This window comes from Athene noctua, chromosome 11, assembly GCF_965140245.1.
Source record: "Athene noctua chromosome 11, bAthNoc1.hap1.1, whole genome shotgun sequence".
NCBI classification, from domain to species: Eukaryota; Metazoa; Chordata; class Aves; order Strigiformes; family Strigidae; genus Athene; species Athene noctua.
Window position 1 is genome coordinate 14152716 of NC_134047.1, and position 23337 is coordinate 14176052.

Below are 23337 nucleotides of genomic sequence, written 5' to 3' on the forward strand. Positions count from 1 at the left end.
ATGCCAGGGTTGTCCTGGTAAACACCAGGCTGACCATGAGATGAGAATGTGCCCTTGCATCAAGGCAGCCAACAGTGGCCTGGGCTGCATTAGGAGGAGCATCACTGCAGGTTGAGGGAAAGGATGCCTCCCCTCTGCTCAGCACTACTGTGGCCACACCTGCAGTGCCATGGCCAGCATTTTGACTCCTAGTCCAGGCTGGCACACATGGCCAAATGAGGAGACAAACACTAGTCCCCCTCAAACAACCTGCCTGTCACTCTCAGGATCTGTAGACCATGCTTGGGGTCTCCATCCCACTGCCCAAGAACAAGTACACCCCAAATGAGCCACTTTGTCCTTGTCACTTCTCATTCAAACCAGACCTTATGCCAACGGATTTTAACCTGGCTGATGGTGCAGTTGACTTCACGGCTGATAGCAAGCTTCTAGCAGGACTCAAGCCATCCAAGAACCTGAACCAGGCTCTGTCTGCACTGGGGGAAGGAGTGAGCCATGACCAGAAAGCAGCTCATGGCAAGGGTGAGTCCTGGAGCTCAAGGTAAACTGGACCCAAGGATGGGGCTGGTGTGGGAGAACACATGGATGGAGGCAGACATTAGGATGCTCTTGAAAAGGTGAAGAGTTGCATCCAGGATGTAGGAGTGCTGCAGGTTATGTGTCCTCAGGGGAGCATGGAGAGAAGTAGACGATGGTGCTCTATCCTCTCTCCTTCTGACATATATTTACTTGGCTCCTGCCTGGCCACGCTGGACACATAGCCCCTGCATGCTCATGGCATTTCATCTTTTTTTTTTCTTTTTTTAGAAAATAAAAGCCCTCTCCAGGAGGATGTCCCTGACCGCTTGGTGAGTGGGAGTGCCTCTCTGGCCTAGGGGAAGGTGGCCCAGGGAGATGCTGCTGTGCAAGGGGGCTCTCTATGAGGTCCCAACAAACCCCATCCCTGATGGCCAGTAAATGAGGACTGAAGAAGTCCTACTTGGGTGCCAAAACTACTTCCCTCCCTGGTCCAGCAGTGAGGGGAAAGGGTCTGGGGGCTGGTTTTGCTGGACAGGCACTGCACACACATGATGGGTCGGCTGTGCCATGGCAGGTGGAAGACCTTGATGCAGTCCTCTGGAAGATGGTGGCAGTGGGTGAGCTCCAGAGCCAGGGATTTACCCAGACAGACCAGGCCCCTCATCAACCCAGCAAGAGAGGTGAGCACCCAGCTCCCAACGGGTCCTGTGACCCGACCAGGTCTATGCAGAGGCCATGGCAATCAGGGGCTGGGCTTGGGGTCGAGGATGCTCATGACTTGGGGTGGAGGGTGCTTGTGGTTAGGATGGAGGATGCTCATGACATAGGATGAAGGTTTGGGGTAGAGGGTGCCCATGGTGTGTACTAAGGCATTCAGCTCCCAGTTTGTGCTCCTAGAACTGACTTCAAAGCTGAAGGAGAGCCTGGAAGAAGAGATGGACATCTCCTTTCCTTTAAACTTTTCAGCAGTAGTCAAGCACTGCTGCAGCCCCTCTCACAGGTGTCTTTTCCTTTTTCTTTCAGCTTGCTTCTGGAAATACTGTGTCTCCAAATGAAAGGTACAGAACGAGCTCTGCCTGACGCCTGCCTGCCAGCCTGCTCCCTGCCACCACTGTCCCAGTGTGTTCCTGCAAACCCATCCATGTGTGACCCCACACCTCATTGTGGGCCGGTTTGCACAGAGCTTCAAAAGGTCTCCAGTCCCTTGTGGGGAAAAGGGGAGAGGGTTTGCAAGAGGAGAGGTGTTGTGGGGTAGGGGAGAGTCCTGTGAGGCTCCAGGGTGCAAGGCAGTGTTTTTCCCATACCAGTGGACCTCCAGGACCCACGGCAAGGCAGAACTGCCACCATGGCCTGTCAGGGGCTTGCTGGCTGCAAGCAGGACCTGAATAAACCCCTCACACCCGAGCAGCTTCTTGTGGTTACTCCATCCCCACACTGTGTAGGGTCCTGCACGCTCCCTGCATGGTGTGGGCAGGTCACAGCGCATGTACTATGGGGAGGGGACATCATTCCTGCAGGAAGAGCAAGGGTTGCCACGTGCATCCCAGTGATCCAGGGCGGCAGAGACTGGGGGCTACACTTCACTCACATCTCAGAAGGGTTTCCACCACAGGGAAGCCTCCTCCACCCCCTGCAGCACCCTCCATGCCCAGTGGCCTTGGCCCATGCACTGACAGTACACAAACAAGGCATATTAAAATATAGTTTATTGCTGTTCTTAGTTTAAAAAACCCAAACAAACCAAAACCCACTAATAAAAAACCCAGTCCCCAAACCCAGTGCTATCAGAGGCAGGCTTGTGAGAACACACCTTTTAGTGCAAAGAGGGAAGTGGCAGTGAGGGCTGGAGAGGGGGTCTGCTGGCACCATGTCCCTGCAGGACCCACCACACTCACTGTACAGTATTTTTTTTGCCCATGGGGCTGGCTGGGGAAGGCTGGCTGAATTCAAAGCCACTGGCAGGAACTCTTGGGGGAGCTGAAGGTATCAGATGGGGGAGGATGGGATGTCGTGGCTGTGCAGAGCAGCTTTGACTCCTCTTGCATCAGCAACACTGGACAGGAAAGCACAACACTGAGCCAGGGAGCACCAAACCTGCCCATGTATCTCTTACAGACACAGCACTATGCAAAGCAGTTTTTGCCTGCTCTCTCAGGCTGTCTGGTACTGGGGTGTGGAAACCAGACAGACTCCCTAGCCCATGCTTCCATCTCCCAGTCAAGCGCCTGGGCAGGGGGCGGTGGAGCTGGAGCAGCACATGGCTGCATCTCCTGCAGTGTCCTGCAAGGCAGGGAGAGGTTTCTTAGCTCACAGGAGACAGGCTGGACCTTGCAGCCAGCAGAATGTGGCCCTGGGTGCTGGCACACATGGGAGGGATGCTCTCATCCTCGGCCCTCCATCCTCAGCCCTTCATGAGTTCCTGCACCCCTCCTTCCCTCCCACAGCAGGTCCTGGCACTTTCACACCAGGCATCATCCCCAGCATCTTCCTGCCCCCATGTCCTAATGGGGAGTTAGACACACGTTAACAACTCTCTAATAGTGAGAACAATTTGTCACCGCAATGAACTACCAGGGGCAAAGACTTTTGGTGTCTTCAGATAGAGCCTGGATGCCTTGGTGGAAGAGAGGGCTTGCCCAAATGCAGACTGAAGGGTGCTCTGCAAAAGAGAAACTGGGCGAATTCAAACAGCTCCAGCCCAGGTGATCCACTGGGATCCCGGACACCTCTTCCTGAGCGTATAGGATGGCTGGGACCTCATGGGGCTAGCAGAGCAAAGCAGCTCCAGCAGTGGATGGGGAGGCAGGGCTAGCCCAGCTGTTTGGGGAGGTCTCACCTCTTTCACAAAAGTGATTCTGGGGAAGGCTAACACAGCTTTTCCCATGGTGCCGTGAGATCCTTTTTTGGGGAGCAGGGATGCAGTTGCCACTGCAGCAACACAGGGACTGGTCCATACACAGTGATGGTGCACAGGGGCTGCAGCCAGCCAGTGGAGGAGGAGGAGGGAGCTGCAGGAGGCTGTGAAGCAAGGTGCTATTTCTGAAAGGTGGGAAGTAGCGATGCCATAAACCCCCTCCAGTCCCTCCCTCAGCCAGGGTTTGGTTGTGTCAGGACTGCGGAGGTGGGGGACTCGGCCAGGGGCAGTGCTGCTGGCACACCCCGCAGTGGGGTTAGGTCATCTTCCTGGCGACGCTGGCGTAGGTGTGCTCTATCTCCTCGTCTGCAGGACACGTGTGACTGAACTCATCACAAGCGTAGGCGTTGTTGAGGTAGCGCCAGACACCCGTCATGTCCGCTGGGATTTCAAAGTCGCGGTACTTTTTGGCTGCAATCTAGAGAGGAGAGGAGGAGGAGGCTGAGACTTCCCAGACCTGGGGAAGATTCGCTCTCTGGCTTGGGGAGGGGGACAAATATGGGACCCCTTGCCCCCTGTTTGCATCACCCCACCCTGTCACCCCCTCTTGGAGTGGGTGCCCCCACCTTGGCCCTGGGAGCCAGTGTGTTTACCTTGATGATATGCAGTTTGGGCAGAAGGTTGCAATCAGCCAATGTCAGGTGGTCTCCATCCAGGAATTTCCTCTTGGAGACGGTGATGTCCTCCATGCTGTCCTGGTCAATCTCCTCGGGGAGAGGAGTGTTTAGGTAGACGTCCAACCGCTGGAACTCCCGCAGCAGGGCCTTCTCGAAATCTGGGTGGGCAGGGAAACAAGTGCAGTTAGCCTGGTGTCCTGGACTCCCAGCACAGCCCAGGGCTGTGCCAAAGTGGCCAGGCCTCTCCCAGGCTTTGCATACAGGGAGAAAGCCCTCAGGGCTACACCCGTGGTGCACAGCACTGGACCCTGGCCAGAGTCTTTGCCCCCAGGGGATCCCAGCAGCATCACCCCACGCTCCCCTCCAGGACCTGCCCTCCCAAGCTTAGCCCTGTTGAGCAAAGGCACTGCCTTGACCCTTTCTGCTCACTCCTCCACTTGCAAAGTAGGCTTTGGAGGGGAAGGCAGCACGACCCCTAACCTGGTGGCAGGATTTGCCCACAGACAAAAGCATCTCTGCCCCTGCAGCATGGCAGACCATAGCCCTGCAGCCTCCACCCGCATTTCTTACTGATATTTGCTTCCTTGCGCGGGTTCTTGATGTATGCTGAGAACTTGGCAAAGATGTCACTCCCCACGTCAAAGGACTCCTTGTACTTGGGGCTCAGGTGTGGATACCTTTAAAGAGACACTTGTGTCAGTGCAGGCAAGGATGGAGGCAGAGATTCAGCTGCATGATCCTCAGCCACATTACCTCCTGGGCTATGCTGTCCAGGTTTTGTACTGGAGGATGCAGCTGATATTCAGCTGTTTGTGGGAGAATAGTAATGCTTTAAATTACTGCAGCTGCCTCCTTGGGAGTTGTATTATCTGGGGTGTTTGCTGGGGGAAAATCGCAGGGTGGAAGCTCTATGGTTTGGGGACACCGGTGGCAGCAGAGCCCCAGAGCAGAGCTCTGCCTCCAGGCAGCTCTGTCCCAGCTCGGAGGCTGCATGTTGGCACGGGAGGGGTCTGGGGAAGCCAGAAGCTCCCATGACTTCCTCAGGAACAGTCTCTTGTTTGCTGATGCATCCCAGGGCACTGCAAGGGCAGACACTCTGAAGAGGCGGATGACGAATGCATTTGAAACTTCCTCTTTTGCATGCGGCAGGAGGGCTTGCGGCCGCGTGGGGCACAGGGTGAGCTGGCTTGGGGGGCTGCGGGCAGTGCCCTGCATGAGCTCAGGGGGGACTGCCCCCCCGCCTCGGCAGCCCTTTGGGCCAGCTGCACTGCTGCATTCAAACAAGGGTTTGCTTTTGCTCAGCTGAGCACATCGGATACAAGTGGGCAAGGTGGGTCTCACGTTCACCCTCTGCCTCAACACCAACTGCCACAGCCAGCTGCAAAACCACTAGCCCCTGGGGTGTCCCCATGCCTGCAGGGACCTCCCTGCACTCTCCCTATCCTCCCCAGCCCTGCTTGCGCCAAGGGACCTGTGCATTTCCTCCCATTGTTTTCCATCCTAGCCCATCCCAATCCCCTCACAGCCCAACCCACCGCCTTCTCCCAGGGATGCAGCCCTCTGGCATCAAAACCCCTGGCCCTGCAGAACATGGCTCAGGGTGCTGAACGGGGTGCCAGCACCCTCCCTGAGCTGCTCTCAGGCACCTCCTAGCACCTTGCCTCAGTTTCCCAATCTGCTGAGCACTACGCAATGCTGTGGCGTGCTAGACAGGCCCTGAAAGGAGGAAGGAGTGAGTTTGCAGTTACGTGGGTGGGCCCAGGGTCTGCTCCAGGAACTCCTCGATCTTAATGAAGTCTGTTTTCAGCTCCCTGTTGAACAGCAAGAAGGGTGGATTGGTGCCCGGCGCTAAATCTTTCAACTCTTCAGGTTTCCTGGAGTGGAGAAAATAAGTGGATTCAGAGCTTGCAGCCTGTCTGCACACGCCAGCTTCCCCAGGGTGAATGGACAAGGCTGAGGTGGGTGTGTGGGAGGGAGCGCAGGACTGGGACCATCTCCACTTGCATGCTTTGCTGGGTTGAGGGTCTGAGAAACGCCTCACAGCCTCTCAGTCTGCCCTGTGGTGTCTCGGACTCACACCCACATCCAGCATGACAGGGCATCCCTGTGCCATGCATATGTTGGCACGTGGTTAGAGTTCTGTGCTGGCCCACGCCCTGCACCTCACGGCATGATGAGCAGTGTGCGGGCAGGGGCCATCACCTCTGCCCCTCTCGTGGTGGCATGCTGGTTGCAGAGCAGGAAGGAGGGAGAGAGGAAAATGCTGATGGGGGAGCTGGCACATGGCTGAGCCGTGGTGCCATCTCACCTGGTCATATCCACTGTGGTGACGTTGAACTTGACCCCTTTGAGCCACAGCACCATGAAGAGGCGCTGGCAGAAGGGGCAGTTTCCGATGTTTTCTCCATCCAGACCAGCCTGCCAGAAAAGCAGAGAAACAAGGATTTAACCCATCGGCTGGGCTCACCCAGACCGTATGGGATGCCTGGGGGTGGAGAGCCACCAGAGCCTGTCTCAGGAGGAAGGCACACGGTGGGCTTGGCCTGGCACCCCAGAACTGCATGCTGTAGGGAGCCCCTCCCAGCACCAGGGGCTCAGCTATAGGATCCCCTCCCTGAGCCATGGCCCTGCTGCCACGGGAGAGCATCAGAGAGCATCCTCAGGATGCCCTGGGGTCGGATCTTTCCCAGAAATGTGAGATAAAGCTGGGAGGAAGAGGAGAAGGAGGCAGGGGAAGGACGTGGAGGGTGGTTGCTGATGGATGGGGAGGAAGGGAGGGTCCACTTGGCTGGGAGGCCAGGCTGGGGAGGGCGGCAAGAAGGGAAATGTGCTCATGTTTTCCAGGAAAAGAGTGGTTTGTTTTTGTGTGCTGTTAGTGTCTGCCTCCAGTCTTGTGTTCATTTAACAAACCCAGGCGTGACTTCCCTGGGCTGATGATGGCCAAGAATCACCCAAGCAGCCTCCTTGGCCCTGGGGAAGAGAAGGGGCTGGGGGTGGTGGGGCTGTGCAGAGGTGGATTCATGCTGGCATTTCACCCCACATCAGTGGGGAATGGAGCCACATGTCAGCTCCTAAAGCTTCACTCATGTGCAGACAGTCTCTTTCAACCCATCTGCATGGACAGAGTCACAGTATCTCAGCACTCAGGGGGCTGCTCCATGACCAGGATGGGGACACGAGAAAGCGAGGAGCTTTGACAACCTGCCTGAGTCCCACCAGGGCTCCCTCATCAGGGTCTTACCCAGATAATGCCCATGCAGCAATCCCAAGGGAAAGCAGCAGCAGGTAGAGTGAAGCCCTTGCTATGCAGCAGCTGAAAATGTCCTTTGCAAAAAGGACTGAAACCCCTTATCAGGAGTTTGGTTGAGAGGAATGGGGCAGGTTCCCCTCAGTGCATGAAAACCAGCACAGATGCTGCTCAGAGAGGGAAGTTGCTCTGTGGTATGAGAGCTAAAATGGCTCACAGGAAACGACTTCTTCAAGAGAATTAACTGATTCCTCAGCTGCACATGAACCATGGTCCTCTGGCGCACGTGACAGTTCTGCCACTGCAGGGAGGAGCAGCACGGCTCACACCAGCTCCTTCATGGAGGGAGCAGCTTGTGTCAGTGCGTGAGCCCCAGTGGGACAACTCATGCCTCATGGCTCTGCACTGAGCCTTGATATCAGCTGGTGAACTGTGATGAGATTTGAGAGGATCTGGTGGTGCAGAAGTCAAGTAGCAGCAATAACATCCAAGCTGGGCAGCTGGAGGTAGCTCCAGAGCTCACTCGCACTTTACTGGGGCCCCAAAGTCAGGATGGATGAGGATGCTTCATTAGCAGAAGGCGCAGAGACCTGTGCCTGGCTTGCCTGGACTGAAGTGCTACAAGTTGCCTGTCTGTATCTACAGGTATCCAGAAACCTGTGGACTTTGGAGTGCTCAGCTTCTCCAGGAGAGATACACCAGTCTCAAACTCCCCCTAAGGCAGATGGTAAAGTGATCAAAACAAAACCCTGACACTTTGAGTGGTCAGCTGGAGGTGATGATCTGCTTTTCCACTATGACAAGACTTTTTAGACCTTCCAGAGGAATGAAAACTACTTTTAACCATTATTTCCTATGCTCACCTGTCATGAAATGATGCTTCTGAAGAAAGGAAATGGGAACTGAGAAATGTATTGATTCTCTGGGATATACCCATAAATGAAGCTGAATTCACACATGAAGCTTTTGCTGACTGTTAATAAGAAATGCTTCTGGGGAGCTGACGCTCAGGAGCGTCCTGTGTCAGCTTATAACAAATAAAGCTTCTTTGGTAATGGATAAAATTGTGTATCAGATGTCCTGTGAGGGAACTGGAGGGGAGAGTCAGAAAACAGCCATGAGGGCAACCTGCTGGCATGCAAGTGGGGTATCTCTGCTCTCCTTCCCTTCTCCGTCATCACTGGTACCTACAAGGCAAAACTAATGCCACCCTTTGGAGAATCTCCAGCACCAACAGAAGGTGCTTTAGTGACTGCCCAGCATGAGGACCAATGTTTTCCTCCTTACTCTCCTGGAGATGGTCCTTGCTGGTGGAAGAGGAGAGGGCAGCCAGCCAGCTGTGCTCCCCTTTGCTTTCCTCACTCAGCACCAGACTGGGAGTGAGGGGGCAGATCTGGTGGAGTTGCACGAGGGGCAACGGTGGTACTGGAGGGGACAGTTGAGTGGGTGGGATGTCCCTCACTGGGGCTGCTCTGGGCTCAGCCTGTGCTTGCCTGCTTCAGGCTTCTTTGTACTTGTCTTGTAGCTCCTGCCTCTGAGCAGCTCAGGCTGGTTTTCCCCCTTGTCTTTTAAAAATAGAGACATGGAGAATTTTGAACCAGAGTGAAAGGATAATCAGGATGGCCTTTGTAATAAAAAAAATTAATCCAGACCCATGCTAGGATGCTCAGAGCCAAATCTTTATCTGAAGGAAGTGGAGGGCAACTCCACCAGTGTTTGGGCGCTGCCAAGGGGGACACCAGGTTCTGGCATGGCCTTGCTGGCACCCATGTGGCCATGGGGAGAGCCCTCCAGGAGCCAGGGGATCTCAGGGGAAAGGGGCTACGGGGCAGTCGTAGTCACACACCCTCCCTTCCCAGCAAAATCCAAGCAGCATGGCGGGGAAGTCATCACTCTTCACTGCCTTCTCTGGAGAGAGCCTCTTTCCCTGTTGTCCCCAGGCTGCAGCAGAGACCAGGGCAGGGGTGCAGAGCCCAGAGTCCCCCAGACTGACTTCTCATTCTTTTCCCCTCCAGATGAAGGATAAACCCAGTGTGGGCTAGCCCAGCATCTGCAGGAAGGTGCAGGTTTTTAGCCCCAACTCCTTGAGGCCTCACAAGGCTGCATGAGGCATTAAAAACCTCAGTTACTTAGCAGTTCCTGTGGTTTCCCCCTCGGTGAAACAGTAGTGGGAGGAGGGAGCAGCTCTGCGTGCTTGGGGCACTGCTAAGTGCTCAGCACCCACTAGGACCTGCCCATGGTTGCTACAGCCACCCTGAAAGCTGGGAAGCAGTCTGGGGTGCAGTTAAATGCCTTGTGGGGTTGAGGGGTAGAGTCTCCTCCCAGGCAGGGAGAGCCTCCCCCGGTCAGTGGGACAATGCTCTTACCAGGACCACAACAGGGTAAGAAATTGCCAGCCCTCTGGGGACGGCCCACCCCAACCCAAAGGTGATGTGGGAGCTGCTTTACCCCCTCTCTGTTCCTTGCCAAATTAACTGAAGCATTTACCGAAGTAAAAGCCAGGCAGGGGCAGGGTGGTGGTAGGCACTTGTGGGAGCACCAGCTCCCCCTGTGATTTACAGCTATCGTGGGTTACACCAGCAGCCACAGCAAACATACACCAGGGCAAACCCCAGCCCAGAAGAGGTGCGAGGTGCCGATGGCATGGGAGGGGGCCTGTCTGCAGCCAGGAGCTGCTGTGACTTCAGTAAAACTCTGTCCTGAATGGTAGAAGAAGGATGCACAGCATCAATTTGTCTGTTAACAGACAAGCCAGCAGGGGTTTTTTTGTGCTAAATTAAGGCGTAGGGGAAGTCCTGACGATTCTGCTGCTTTGTTTTCTGTTTCCCTTCCCTCTGAAAACCCCCTTGAACATGCTGCCACCATTGCAGTCACTTCATGTATCATTTTCCTCTTCTCCCCAGCCATCCCGGGGAAAAAGCAGTGCAAAGAAGGGAATTCAAGACATGAATTACTTTCATCAAGAAAATACACTTGTCTGGATTCAGCTCAGCCAAGCTCGGTGCCTACAAGCACCACTGTAGCCACAGTTTTGTCAAGGGAATGGGGAAGATGCCTCCCACAAAGGTTCAAATAATCCTTTCCAACACATGCTGGGTGCCTGTGCCAGGGAAACTGGTGCCTCTGGCCAAGCACCACAGTCCTCCTGGGCAACCCAGCTGCCCTAGGAGGACAGGGAGAGAAGCCCACAGGGCTGAGCAGCTGTGGGGAAATCGCCATTAAAAGTTCAGAGGCATCACTCCCCTGGCCACTGTCACTTGACAGCGTGTCCCAGAGCCCCACTGGCATTGCTGCTGGCACACACAGTCACCAGCCACCAGCTTCAGCTCCTCTCTTTCTACACCCCACATGTCCGCTGCAGATAATTTGAACTCAAGTGTTAAAATGTTCCAAGGGAAGTGTTTGGAAAATTGCTTAACAGGGGAAAAAAAAAAAAAAAACACTTCCAGTGAATAATCCTCCCGGGCTGCTCTGCGAAGCCGCCCCATCCCGCCCACATGTGGGAACCCACACTGGCTCCCCAAGCCGTCCGCTCTCATTTCGCAACCCTGGCTCGCAGGAGAAGCTGAAGTGACTGCTCTCAGCCCTCCTGCTTGCTGTTCCCAGGCTGGGGCTTGTCTTATCTGTGTTTCGAGAAATACATGTGTGCCCACTCCTTCCTTACACCAGTAGCCCCATTCCCCGGGGTACACGACCACCACAAGACCAGGGCATCTTTGAGGATGTTGGGTGTGACACCCCACCAGTCCCTGTGACACCGCGTGCCTGGTCCCCTCCTCTGGGCACCCGCTTAGCCAGCCTTTGTGGCCAGCGCTCCCAAACTTGGTACCCATCTCCAGCCTTCCGAAACATGAAGACACCCACGAATTTCCACTGCCTACACCCAGCTGGACGCTGGTGAGGATGAGCCTGCGAGGAACTGCCAAAGAGCAGCCATCCCCCCTGAGACCCACCTTCACAAACAGCTCGATCTCAGGCTCCTTGGTGGCGTTGTGCTGCCGACTCTCCATCCTGGCAGCGTGGTGAGGGACTGCAGGCTGCTCACTGCTGTGGTGAGTTGATCCGTTCTTTGCAGAGCTCCAACAGGGCAGGCTTTCAGAGGTCTGGCTGTTCAAGCACCTCGGTTGTGCTCGCGCCCCGCGGAGGGCTGGGGCTTGCCCTTTCCTTCCTTTTGAAGCGGGGAGGAGCGATGGGGTGTGCGCTGGGGCCTGCAGGCGGGGAGGGGGAAGCTGTGGGGCCTCCCAGCTGTGACTCAGCATGGGTCTATCTGGACATGTTCACGGGTCCCCTTCCAGTCTATCGCGACCGCCCAGGCGCTGCTCCAGTGCCTCCGAGCAGCGGGCTGGCAGCCCCGGCAGCCCTGGCACTGCTGCCGTCACCTCCCAGCTGGGAGCGGGGAGTTTTGCAGAGGAAGCCTCTCGCTTGCCGCTCCTCGTGCTGCTCCGGTCTGGTCTTGCCCCTTCACCATCCTCTCACCCACACGCCTGGACACCAGTGCCACTTCTTTATCTCTTTGGGGTGAACCGAGCTGACTTTCCCACTGCCTTCGCCTCTCTTGCTGCTGCACCATGATGGGTAGCTGCCAGGAAGAAGGGTTCAGCTCCTCTCCCTACAGTCTCCCCAGGTGGGCTCCTCTGAGCACCCCTCACTGCAAGGAGAAGGGGCTGGCAGGGCGAGGGTTCTGGAGAGCTGAGCAGAGCAGCCTGGCCACCTGCCACCAGCAATCTGCAGCGGGTCAAGCGCTGCCAGAGCACAGACCTTGGGCAGGAAGGATTGCAAAACAACCAAGGAGAGAAAGCAAAGTGGGTGGAGCATATCAGGATGCAGTGGGAAACCCCAGAGTCCGTTGCCAGCAGCCCAGCCAGGGCAGCAAGCGATAGGGTGATGGGAAAGGATGTCTCCAGGGCTGACCCCTGGTCGGGCCTCGTTCCTGGAATTTGGGCTGTTTCACCAGAAGGATGACCATCTTGCTTTCCTCCCCAGGATGGGAGGGAAACATTTGCTGTCACTGGCTGTTCCAGCACCCACAGGTTTAACTCCTCTCTTGGGCAAGTCCTGTCTTGCACCTCAGGACCCCGTAACTACTATTGAGCTTTGCACAAAATGGGCGTCCTGATTGCTTGGCTCAGACACACCCCTCACCCACCCCCCAACAGCTCAAATAAGCTCAGACTTTCCTAAAAATAATCAAATCCTGATAAGAAGGCATCCACCCTGAGGCAGTTAGGCTGGGAAATGATTTTGCAGGCTCCTGGAAGAGTCTCCCCAAGGAAAACGTTTCTCCTGGGTCCTGCTGCACAGCCAAGAGTGGTGCTTACATTGACAGCTGCATTGAAGAGGCAGGGTGACATTTTTCTTTCTGCCCCATCAAAGCTTTTGGAGAACTTGAAACTCCACCCGGTATGGCAGGAGATTCTGCCTGAAGTTCTCATAAGCAGGAGGGATGAATTAATAATGGCTTTGTGAGTGCCAAGCGGGGCTGTGACAGCACCCTCAGCACACGCTCAGTGCCATTCTTGCTCCCCCCACCCAGCTCCCACTGCAGACTCCCAGATAATGTGTGCTGGCCCCTGCTGCCACCCCGGCCCCCCTCTTGCTGCCCCTGCCCGAGTGATGCTGAGCCTGTAAGGGGATGTGCCGGCTCCTGGCACTGCCGGCTGCTGCCTTCTCTGCTGACCTCAGCCCGGGGGCAGGGTGAGCAGCTCCTGCCCGCTGTGTTTCCCTCAGAGCCGCCAGCTGAAGCAGCGGGCAGGGATTTAACTCCTGCAGGGCAGGGGCACATGGATGGCACGGTCCCCTCCTCACAAGATGTTGGAGCGCCCAATATCTGGCCCTGTGGGGGCTGCGGAGCAGAAGGGCAGCAGCAAAGAGGTCCCTGCCCATGGGGTTTGATGCAGGGAAGGCATTTGCCTTTTCTGCAGGAACAGCTGCCTTGAGAGGCAACACAGGCAGCCCTTCCCTTCCTCCTAAAAGGGTGAATGGCCGGACATTTGACGAGATGGAGATTACAGCACACGTGCATCCGGATTTCTGCCTCACCATGCCTGTGAGAAAGCAAGGGGCATGTTGGAAACCTCACCAAGTCCCATCCCTCTGCTGTGTGGGAACAGAGGCAGGAGGGAAGGGGCTGCCAGTTTCTCTGCCAGCAATGGTGATGTCAAGGCACAGGACCCACTCACCCACCATGGAGTGCCTTTGGAAATATGTCCCTCCCTCCCATGGGAGGTGTCCCTGCACTGAGAGTGTCCCAGCTGCCCAGAGCTGCCCCTTGCCCTGGGCAGCAGACAAAGAGCGGGTACACAGGCACCCGCCCAGCCCCAGTGCCTTGGCAGGGCAGAGAAGTGAACCATTGTCCTTGAGCGCTGCCAGCCCCGGCGCCAGCCGCCGCTGAGGACACACGGGCAGAAGCTGCCTGGTGGGACGCAGCAGAGCCGGCAGCAGTTGCACCATGGCTGGGCTGGTGGGGCCAGCAGTAGCCTTGGTCCTCTTCTACCTGGCCGTGGGGCTGGAGGCCAGTCCAGAGCTTTCTGGTGAGTCGGGGCGCAGGCAGGGTGATGAGGGATGCCAGAGACCGCGCTGTTGTGAGGGGAGGGTGAAGCAACAGCCGGGTTGGTGGGGTAGGGAAAAATGAGGCACAAACCAGTGCAGGCCAGGGGGAGTTTCCAAAAAAAAACTAGGGTTGTTTTATCCCAGTGGCAGGGCTGATGTCTGAAAACACCCCATGCACATCCCACAGCCCTGGTGTGAGCAAGGGAGCAGCTCCCCCCTCTGCTGCTGCACTCCCTTGGACAGTTTGGAGGCAGAAATATGAAAAAAACAAATATCTTAAGACAGTCTCCAAGCTTTCCTGAGACACCCCTGGCCATGATGCTCATGCCCTCTGTGCTGGGTGGTGTGTGGAGCTGAAGATTCCTGGAGCACCCAGGGCTCCCCTGCAAGCTTTTGCTGCTCTGAGAAGGTGAGGGAAAAGATGAACTGAAGCTCCATCCAGTTCCTGGCCAGAGCTGGTAGCTGCAGACTGCAGTCAGAACCACCCATGAGTAGGGGGGCTGCAGGGCACACAGCCGCAAGACGCAGCAAGGGCCACATCCTCTCCCTGGGATCAGCACCAGTGAGCCTTATAGATGTAGCTAAGGCAGAAATTAGGGATCTCTTGTGCCCCAGCACTTGGGGCAGTTAGGACGGGTGGAAGCCGGCTAGGGGCCTGAGGACTGCCATTCCTCTGCGAGCTTTTCTAGAAACAGCCACGCACACCTTTCACTCTGCTCTGCCTGGCCTGGGTGGCACAAGAACCCGGCATGATGCCACCGAGCATGGCAGGGCGGGCTGCGGCAGAGAGGATGTGATTTCATCTGGGCAGAGCTAACTGCACAACCGCACCATCAGGGACTGAGTCAGTGGCACCGGCAGACAACCGGAATCACTCGCAAAATCTGCCTGCAACTTCCTTTCTGCGGCTTCACCCCCTAAAAAAAACCAAACCCATCTTCACAATTGCTCACTGCCCCAAAATTGTGTGATGGAGAAACTTCTGTCCCTGTAGCACTGTTTGAGCCTCGGTTTTAAAATACAGATCGCTGGTGCTGCCAGCTGGCATGGCAGCAGAAAAAGGTGCCTGTTGCAAGGCAGACTGGATTTGGGGGAACCCATTTCTTCCCCTATTCCTCCCCATGTTCCCCACCATCCCCGGGATTTGGCTCAGTTCTCTGTGCCCAGGGCTGGCCCAGCAGTGGGGAGTTTGGGCAGCCCCACCCCAGCCATCTCGAGGATGAGCAGGCAGGTTTGGAGTTGGTGCCGAGGCAGAAGTCAAGCCCCAGGCTGCTCTGGAGCCTGCACCAGAGCCTGGCTGCTGCCGCAGGCATGGAGTTGCCGCAGGGGCTGCAGACGAAGGAGATGAGGGCCAGCAGCCCAGGCAGGGTCCCGTGCCCCCCACATTCCCCTCCATGGGGAAACTGGAGGAGAGGGTGAGGGCAGTGCTTGTTCTGGCCCCCTCTTTCTGGGCACTGCACCCCCAGGGGCTGATCCACCTCTGTGCCCCTAAGAAGCATCTTTGCATCTCACTGGATCTTTGACCTGGCTAAAACAACTTGTCTGCTCCCATCCACCCTGCTCCATCTCTCCTCTCCTCTCTCCTCCAGCATGCAGAGGAGTGAGAAAGGGCTGGCTTGTGCAAGGCCGTGGCCCTCTCACTCGCTCATCCCTCATCCCAAGTTTGCAAGGAGAAACTCCAGCAGCTGCCCTTGTCCAAAGGAAAGATTAACTCCGAGCAGGGGCAGCTCCCAGCTGCATCTGCTGATGTGCCCCGGGGAGGGATGCTGGCCGTGGATACCAAAGGGTTAGTGACATCAGGGAAGATGAAAGGGGCCCTTTGTGCAGCTGAGCCTGGCACTGGTTTACAGAGGAATGGAGGGAGAAGTACAGGGCTGAAGCTGGCGTTCTTGTATTTGGTTTGGGGGTTTGACATGCTGGGGGACAGGGTGCATGGACCCCAGCTCGGGGCTGGGTCATGAGTCCCTCCAAGGTCCCTCCAAGGACCCCACAGCTGGGGATTGGGGATTGTGACCCACCCTGTGTCCACTTCCCAGCCTCAAAATTATGCACCTCCTTTTCTTTTGTTTTATTCAAAGGCCTGATGCACACTGCTCTGTCCAGGGCCCTACGCATCATTTTTTGTCAGCTTTTCCTGCTTCCTCAGACTCCTCCAGTAACCAGGGCCTGCTCAGAGCACCCGTGGCAGCTTGCAGAGCTTTTATTAAAACAGCTTCCTTGCTCACCCAGTGCCCAGCACAGCTGATACCAGCCAGATCTGATGGCTACATGTTAAATCCTCTTAAAGGCTGGGCAGCACAGCCCCACCTTACTGCCCCTTGTAGGGAAAACAACAGGCTAAGTGATTTGGGACACAAACAAGGTAGGATTACAAGAGAGAAATACCCCACACTGAGAATTCAGGGAGAGAAGGGCCTCTGCCCATTGGAAAGACTGTGGGCTGATGCACTGAGCCGGATATAAGATTTGCTGCAAGCCACCTTCTCTGCCGCAGCCCTGCTCTGGTCCTGTTTGCCCCATAAGTGCCCCAGCCCCGGGTGTCCTCACTGCCACTGACTGTCAGGATCCCAAGCACTGCCATCACCGTGGTCCCAGTGTCTCCTCTGGCTAACGCCATCCATGCTTTCCCCTTCCAGGGTACCTGCGCAAGGTGCTGAGGAACCACACCGCCCACACCTGCGATGGGGAGCAGCTACTCATCGTCTGCCCTCACAAGACCACCATCAGCATCCTCGGCGCCTTCTATGGACGTCGTGTACCCAGCCCCAACCTCTGCCCCAGCCCTGGCAATGTCTCCCAGGAGAGCACCGAGTGCATGTCCACCACCGCCCATCTGGTAAGGCAGAGGGTCCCAAGCGATGGTGCTGTGCACCCCTCCTTCCCCAGGTCAGTGGGCTGCCTGCTTGCGCTGGGTGGCTGCAGGCAGCTCAGCCTCCCTGTTGCCCTGAGGGAGCCTGCTGCCTTCAGCATCAGGATTCAACCTGGGGGTACTTTTCCTGGAGCATTTTTGGGATATAAGGGTGGACAGGACCTTCTGCAGTGGGTCCCAGGGTGGGACAGCCCTGCCAGAGGAGCCTGGCAGGAGACACTGCTGCATCCCAAGCTGGCTTTTAGAGTAACCCCACAGAATCAGCAGGCTTAGAGAAAGCCCTGGTAACTGGGTCTGGGTCCCAGGAGAGGCAGTGCAGCAGCCTGAGTGCCAAACTTGGGAAGCAGGACAGGGGCCCACAAGGGATGCTGCGCTCAGCCCTGTGGGTGCATCCCCTGGGGTTAGCACAGACCTTGGCCCTTCCCCAGACAGAAGAAGCACCCATCCATGCTGCATTAATCCAAGGAGCAGATTAATGAATCAGGCCCAAAGGAGGGTCTCTTGATTGCAGTAGCCAGCACAGGGAGATGCAAGGAAGGCAGGGGCTGGCAGAAGGGAAGGGACCTCTCCAAAGCTGATGCCTGGCTGGAGGAAGCACTCGCTGAGCTGCTCCAAAAGCCCCACAGCCTGCTCCATGCTGTGGCTATGCTGGATTCCTCTTTGTGTTTGGGGGAAAACCCTGCGCCAGGTGAAGACATCAACCCTCCGCTGGCCCCACCCATGAGGCATCATGAGCGGCTGGAGGAATGGGGCAGAGAGGAGCTGGGAGGGATGTCATCCCTTAGCATCCTGCAGCTTCATCCTGGCTTCTGGCTTCCACACCAGCATAGCTGGCCATGGGATGCCTTGGACCAGACCTGCTGTTGCAGCAGCCCAGTCCAGGCATCACAGCAGTCACCTGAGAGGAAGCAAGGAGAGCAATAGCACTCATTCCACAAAGCCTTGAGCACACGTCCTTTGCCCGCCAAACTCCTGCAGTTCTCAGCAACTTCAAACCTGGCTAAACACTGGACCCCTATCTCCTGTGGGCCATGACCACCTCCTGCTGCAGGGGCAGCTGGGGCTGCAGCTGGCCTTATAGTCACAGGAGCTGGGTCGCTGCCTTTTTCAGAGCCCTACTTGGCCAGGCAATGCTCCTTGGCCCCAGCTGCAAGCACTTGGTCCGGTTACTCAGCTCTACCCATGGCTGGGGGGACACTGCACCCACCTGCTTCTCCCTCCTGGTCACAAGGCTCTGACAATCCCAGGGCAGCCAGCACACACGGTGGGGGCCAGCAGGAGTGTCCCTCAATGGGGACAGGGTTTCATGTGCTACTTTTCTATTCCTGTCCCAGCTCCTTGCTAGGGCTGGGGCAAAACCACAGCAAACCCAGCTGCATGCAGCTTCCTGTGGAGAAGGAGAACGTGGAGCCAAAGAAGAGGAACAAGAGCTGAGGGGCCAGTTCCCTGCTTTGGGAGCCCATGAGGGTTTGCTACCCGGTCCTCCTCCAGCTGCAAATCCCCCTCCAGCATCCCACATGGCCCAGGAGCTCTGCAAGCGCTGAGCTGGATGGTGCTGGCATGGCACCAAGCTGGTGTCACAAACCACCCTGCAAACACATCAGGGTCCCCAGAGCTTGTGTGTCAGGCGCAGGATGGAGGATACAGCCCAGCACAGATGTTTATAGACCGAAGGGCAGGTCTGTGAGCAGGATCTGTGTGGCTCAGGTTTGCAGCCAGATGGAGCTGCTCCACCTGGGGGAGTGTGATCACACGGGGCTGTTGGAGGCTGCTGTTGGAGGAGAAGGGATGTCTGGAGAGCAGAGAGCAAGGCTGCTGCTGAGGCTCAGCTCTGTTTAGGCAAAACCTGAGGAGAGAGATTAATTGCATTTCCTCCTCAAATTTCACTTCTGGCAGCCAGTGAAGACCGAGAGGAGGCTCTGTTCTGTGCTGGGCTGGGGATTCAGGGACAGAGGAAGGGAAGGATAGATGAAATGGGGCTCCTTTCTCAGGTGGTGGATCCCAAGGCCCGAGTCACAGGGCAATGTCCCAAAGGGGAGGCAGCGAAGGTCTGGAACAAGCTGTGGCTGCCCCTGCCACCGCCAGCAGCCTCTGCTCAGGCTGTAGGTTTGCTGCTGCTGGGGTGTGCAGTGAGCTCAGCATCCCAGGGGGATGCTGGGGACCCTCGGCCACAGCCCCACGGCCAGCCCGAGCCCAGGAGATCCCTGTCAGAGCCACGGGCCCGGGGGCCACCCCGCGGTTTTGGCAGCGTCGCCTTTGGGCCGCCGGGGACAGGCAGGGACAGCGGGCAGGGACAGAGGCCACCACGGTCCCCAGCGGGGCCGCTGCCAGAGCACCCCGTGGTGTGAACCCTCGTCCCCATCTTGTGGCCGCGCGTGTGCATTGCACGGAGCCGGGTCAGCGCGCACCCCTGCCCGGGTGGTGCACGGGGCCGTGTCAGTGTGCGCACCTGTACAAGTGTTTCACAGAGCCGCGTCAGTGTGCACACCTGCACGGGTGTTGCACAGAGCCGTGTCAGTGTGCACACCTGCACGGGTGTTGCACAGAGCCGTGTCAGTGTGTACACCTGTACAAGTGTTTCACAGAGCCGCGTCAGCGTGAACACCTGTACGAGTGTTTCACAGAGCTGCGTCAGTGTGCACACCTGTACAAGTGTTTCACAGAGCCACGTCAGCGTGAACACCTGCACGGGTGTTGCACAGAGCCGTGTCAGTGTGAACACCTGTACAAGTGTTTCACAGAGCCACGTCAGTGTGGACACCATGACTGTTGCACAGATCCCTGTCAGTGTGCACACCTGCACAGGTCTCGCACGGGTGTTGCATGGGGCTGTGTCAACATGGACGCCATGAGTGTTGCACAGAACCGTGTCTGTGCATGCCTACATGGGTGTTGCACGGGGCTGTGTTAGCGTGCACACCTGCACAGATATTGCACACACGTGGCGTGGTGCGGTGCTGGCAGACCTGTGGTGACACACAGCTCTGTGTGGGTGCAGGGGAGGAACCGATCCCACAATTGACATGAAGCAGGGGGAATGCGGCGGGGAGGGCGGGGGGCATGAGCAGCCATAGGACACCTCTGCGGGGTGAGAGGACATTTCCCTGAGCCTGGTGATGACACCGAGGGAGAAGAGGTGAGAACAGCCTCAGGACTTCTCACCCATCTTCACACCTGTCCCACTCTGCTCTCCAGAAGCTGCTGGCTGAGTGCCAGGACCAGCAGTGGTGCCAGTTCTCGGTGCACAGCCAAGTCTTTGGGCCGGACCCGTGCCCCGGGACACACAAGTACCTCATTGCTTCCTACAAGTGCCGGCCAGGTGAGGTGGAGCGGGGGTCTGGGCAATGCTGTGTGGGCTCTTCCCCAGCTTCAGCTGCGCAGAAAGGGGCAGAGAGGGGATCGGAGCTGCTCCTGTATCTCACAGCCCTCCTCCAGCCCTGCCCTTGGCAGCTCTCAGACCCTTGGCTGGGCTAAGGGAGGAGGGGTCTGCGGGTGATTTGGAATGTGTTTGGATGCTCTGTGGTGTCACCCCCCAGGGAACCATCGGGTCAAGACCGTGTGTGAGAACGACAAGCTGAGGCTGCAGTGCCGACCAAAATCCATCCTGGCCATTTATTCTGCAAATTACGGACGATTCCTGAGGGGCAAACCAGAGTGCGATGCCCTGAATGCTGGGAGACCCCATATAGGTACGCCAGAACAGTTCGAGACAAAAATGGGGCCAGCAGCCCAATATGCCATTGGGCTGTACCTGTGTTCTTTGGCCCCAGCTGGCTGGTGCCCAGCAGACAGGGGCAGACAGGTCTGCCCGCAGGTCCATGCCCCATGTCTTTGCAGAGTGCTTGGCTCCGGATGCCCTGCGGAGGGTCTCCAAAAAGTGCCACCGCAAGGGGAACTGCACTGTGGCTGCTGACCAGGCCACCTTTGGGGACCCGTGCCTCCCTGGCACAAAGAAACAGCTGCGAGTCTCCTATACCTGCGGTGAGAGCCACCCACAGGGCTGGGTGCATGGGGCTGAGCCCCTGTTATGCCCACCCTGTGCCATGCAGGCAGGGGCGTGGGGCTCCCTCAGGGGGATGCTGGGGATGCGCAGGTTGGTGATGTGTGGTGTGTGCTCTCCTTGCAGTGCCCAAGCAACTGCTGGAGGAGGTGGGCCCTGACACCTCAGACCCTTTCCTGCTCTCGGACTACATGCATGGTAACGTGGGGGGGAAGGGTACGCCAAAAACGGTGCAGCATTGTGTCCACGCCTGGGTGAACCACCCCTTCCATGACCTGTCTGCATCTGTGGTACCTACCACTGGCATGAGCCCTGCAGCTCCATCTCCGCACCGCTGAAGCCACACATCAGTGGTTGGTGCCCATGTCTGAAGGACTGGAGAGATGGGGTCTGCTGGGAGCAGAGAAGAGGAGGACCCACAGGGGAGCATCCCCATGGGCAGAGGAGTGCTTGTGCAGGAACTAAGGAGTGTGGCATGGGGAAGGAAACAGGCAGGGGCAGGCAGACGGGCAGCAGGGTGCTGGGGAGCACCTCATGTCTCAGCCCACATCCCCTTGTTCGCTGCAGGTGGCTGGTACAAAGGGCCCAGGTTCTCCAGGCTCCGGGAAGACCGGATGATTTTTACTAGCTCTCTGGCAGCTTTTGCCCATCTCTGGGGTACGTGCCCTCCCTGGCTCTCACCCTGGCACCCAGAGGAGCAGGACAGGCTTGGGAGGGTGGCTCAGGTCCCATGATGGTCCCCACTCAGCCCAGGGCTCAGGTCAGAGGCAGCCAGACCACAGAACCCCCCAGCAGTGTCGGCATGCACATGAGGGAGGAGGGCACCAAGCGCTCAAGCTGGGTTTGGGGGGTGCCACGTAAGGCGGGAGCTCTGAGGTTGAATGAGCCCCGAGGTCCCACAGCATCAGTGGTCACAGTGCTGCTGCCGTTCTGCCCACAGACCTTCCTTCTCTAACAGGCTGAATTACCTGCTGGGTGTCCTTCCTTTCTGCCCTGTCTGCAGTGCCATTGACAGAGAGCACCTCTCTGTGGGAAACAATTTCCCTTGCTAGGGGAAATTACTCATTTAAACACCTGATGAGATGATTCCTCCCCCTGCACTGCCAATCCGGCATCCCAGTGGGGGCTTCCTATGGGGAAAGGAGCATCTTGGGTCACTGGTGGGTGCTGATGAGGCTCTGGGTGATGCTTCCATGATCACTGGGGCAGGATCTGTCCTGGCCCTGCAGCCTGGGTGCTGAGGGCATCCCTGTTCCCCTCCTCTTTCTCCCATGTGCCCAGCAGAAGGGGGTTTCCAGTCACTGGTACTCTGCAGGCTGTGGAGGTGGTTTGTACCCTGTACTCTTTGCTCTTTGCTCTTTGCTTCCCCAGGTGTCCCAGAGAAAGTTGGCCTCTACTTTCTTTGTGGGGTCTCAGGAGGCCTCATGCTCCTGCTGTGCATCATCAGCCCCAAAACAACCTTCCTTCAGGAGGTGGGAGAGGCTCTCAAAGACCCAGAGCTGGGGAGCAGCTCAGAGCTGAGCAGGACCAAGCTGCGAGATGAGCAGGATGAAGATCTTCCTGATGACAGCTCCTCGGACTCCTCCTTCCGCCGCCTCACCCGCACCTACCGGGCCACTGACAGCATCTTCAGCCCTGAGCTGACGGCAGCCATGGAGGGAGCGGTGGAGCACCAGGGCCGTGGCGGGGAGGAGATCTGGATGCCCAAAGAATCAAGTCCATATGCCATCCACAAGATCAAATCAGCCACCAAATAAGAACTGGAAGAAAATAGCTGGAGAGCAGCAGGGGGCAGAGGCTAAGTGGGATCTGACATCAGAGAGACACGAGAGTTTGGGCTCCTTGGGGTGAGTCAGCATCCTGAGTGGCAGCAGGGCCACGGCAGCCCCAGTGTGGCCATCAAACCACTGCTCCACCAGCTTGGAAACCTCTAACCTGGGGGTGTGATCTGATCCCTGGGTGTGATGAGGGGGCTGTGGGATGGTTCATGGGGCCACCAGCTCCTTTGCCGCAAACACGCCGCTAACCCTAAGCTAACCTCCCCATTCTTGGCTCACATCGGCTGGCTCTAGTGCTTAACCCTGCTCAGCCATGCTGAGCTCACCCTGAGCCTTTCTAGGCTGTTTGCTCCTGTTTCTTCTTGGGTGCTGGCTTCCACCCCTGGTACTGCAAACACTCCCCAGCACTCAGGCAGCGTGCTGGTGGCAGAGATACAGAAATGGCCAGGGCGCAGGGAGGATGCAGGCAGAGTGGGTGGGAGAGCACCACGAGCATCACCCAGCACAGCCCTACCACGCCACTTGCCTTGAAGCTCTGGTATCCCCAGGGGAGCTGCACCCCAGGGCTGGGGGAGCCAGCAGCTTGGCACTGCACTGCTCTCACCTCCCTGCCAGTATTTGGGAGCTCTCTCACCCTGCGTTACTCTCTGCTTTCCTTCATGCTTCCCCCGCTGGCAGGAGAGCCCCGGGGTTAACTTGCTGGAGCTTTTTCCAGTAAATAAATGCAACAGCTCGTAGACACAATGTCCCTCCCTGACCTCTGCCATTAACAGTGAAAAAGGAAGAAAAGGGAAGCAGCAAAGCTCAGCACTCCCTGTGTGGATCAGCTCCTTGCCTCCCGCGG

At 57.2% G+C, this 23337-nt stretch overlaps 2 protein-coding genes across 2 annotated transcripts; one reads left to right on the top strand and one right to left on the bottom strand.

The window, feature by feature from the left end:
* Window positions 1–2207: 2207 nt before the first annotated feature.
* LOC141964696 (chloride intracellular channel protein 2-like) lies at window positions 2208–11881 on the bottom strand. The gene is made up of 6 exons (XM_074915375.1): window positions 11251–11881; window positions 6359–6468; window positions 5799–5924; window positions 4621–4727; window positions 4027–4208; window positions 2208–3851 (listed from the first exon to the last, which is right to left on the bottom strand). The coding sequence occupies exons 1-6, from the start codon at window positions 11554–11556 to the stop codon at window positions 3690–3692; spliced, it is 993 nt and encodes a 330-aa protein (XP_074771476.1). The 5' UTR covers window positions 11557–11881; the 3' UTR covers window positions 2208–3689.
* Window positions 11882–13736: 1855 nt separating this feature from the next.
* On the top strand, window positions 13737–23216 carry LOC141964633 (protein eva-1 homolog C-like). The gene is made up of 8 exons (XM_074915268.1): window positions 13737–13827; window positions 16483–16682; window positions 19911–20034; window positions 20252–20404; window positions 20553–20696; window positions 20842–20913; window positions 21283–21372; window positions 22087–23216. Exons 1-8 carry the CDS (start codon window positions 13746–13748, stop codon window positions 22470–22472), a joined length of 1251 nt encoding a protein of 416 aa, XP_074771369.1. The 5' UTR covers window positions 13737–13745; the 3' UTR covers window positions 22473–23216.
* Window positions 23217–23337: the final 121 nt, after the last annotated feature.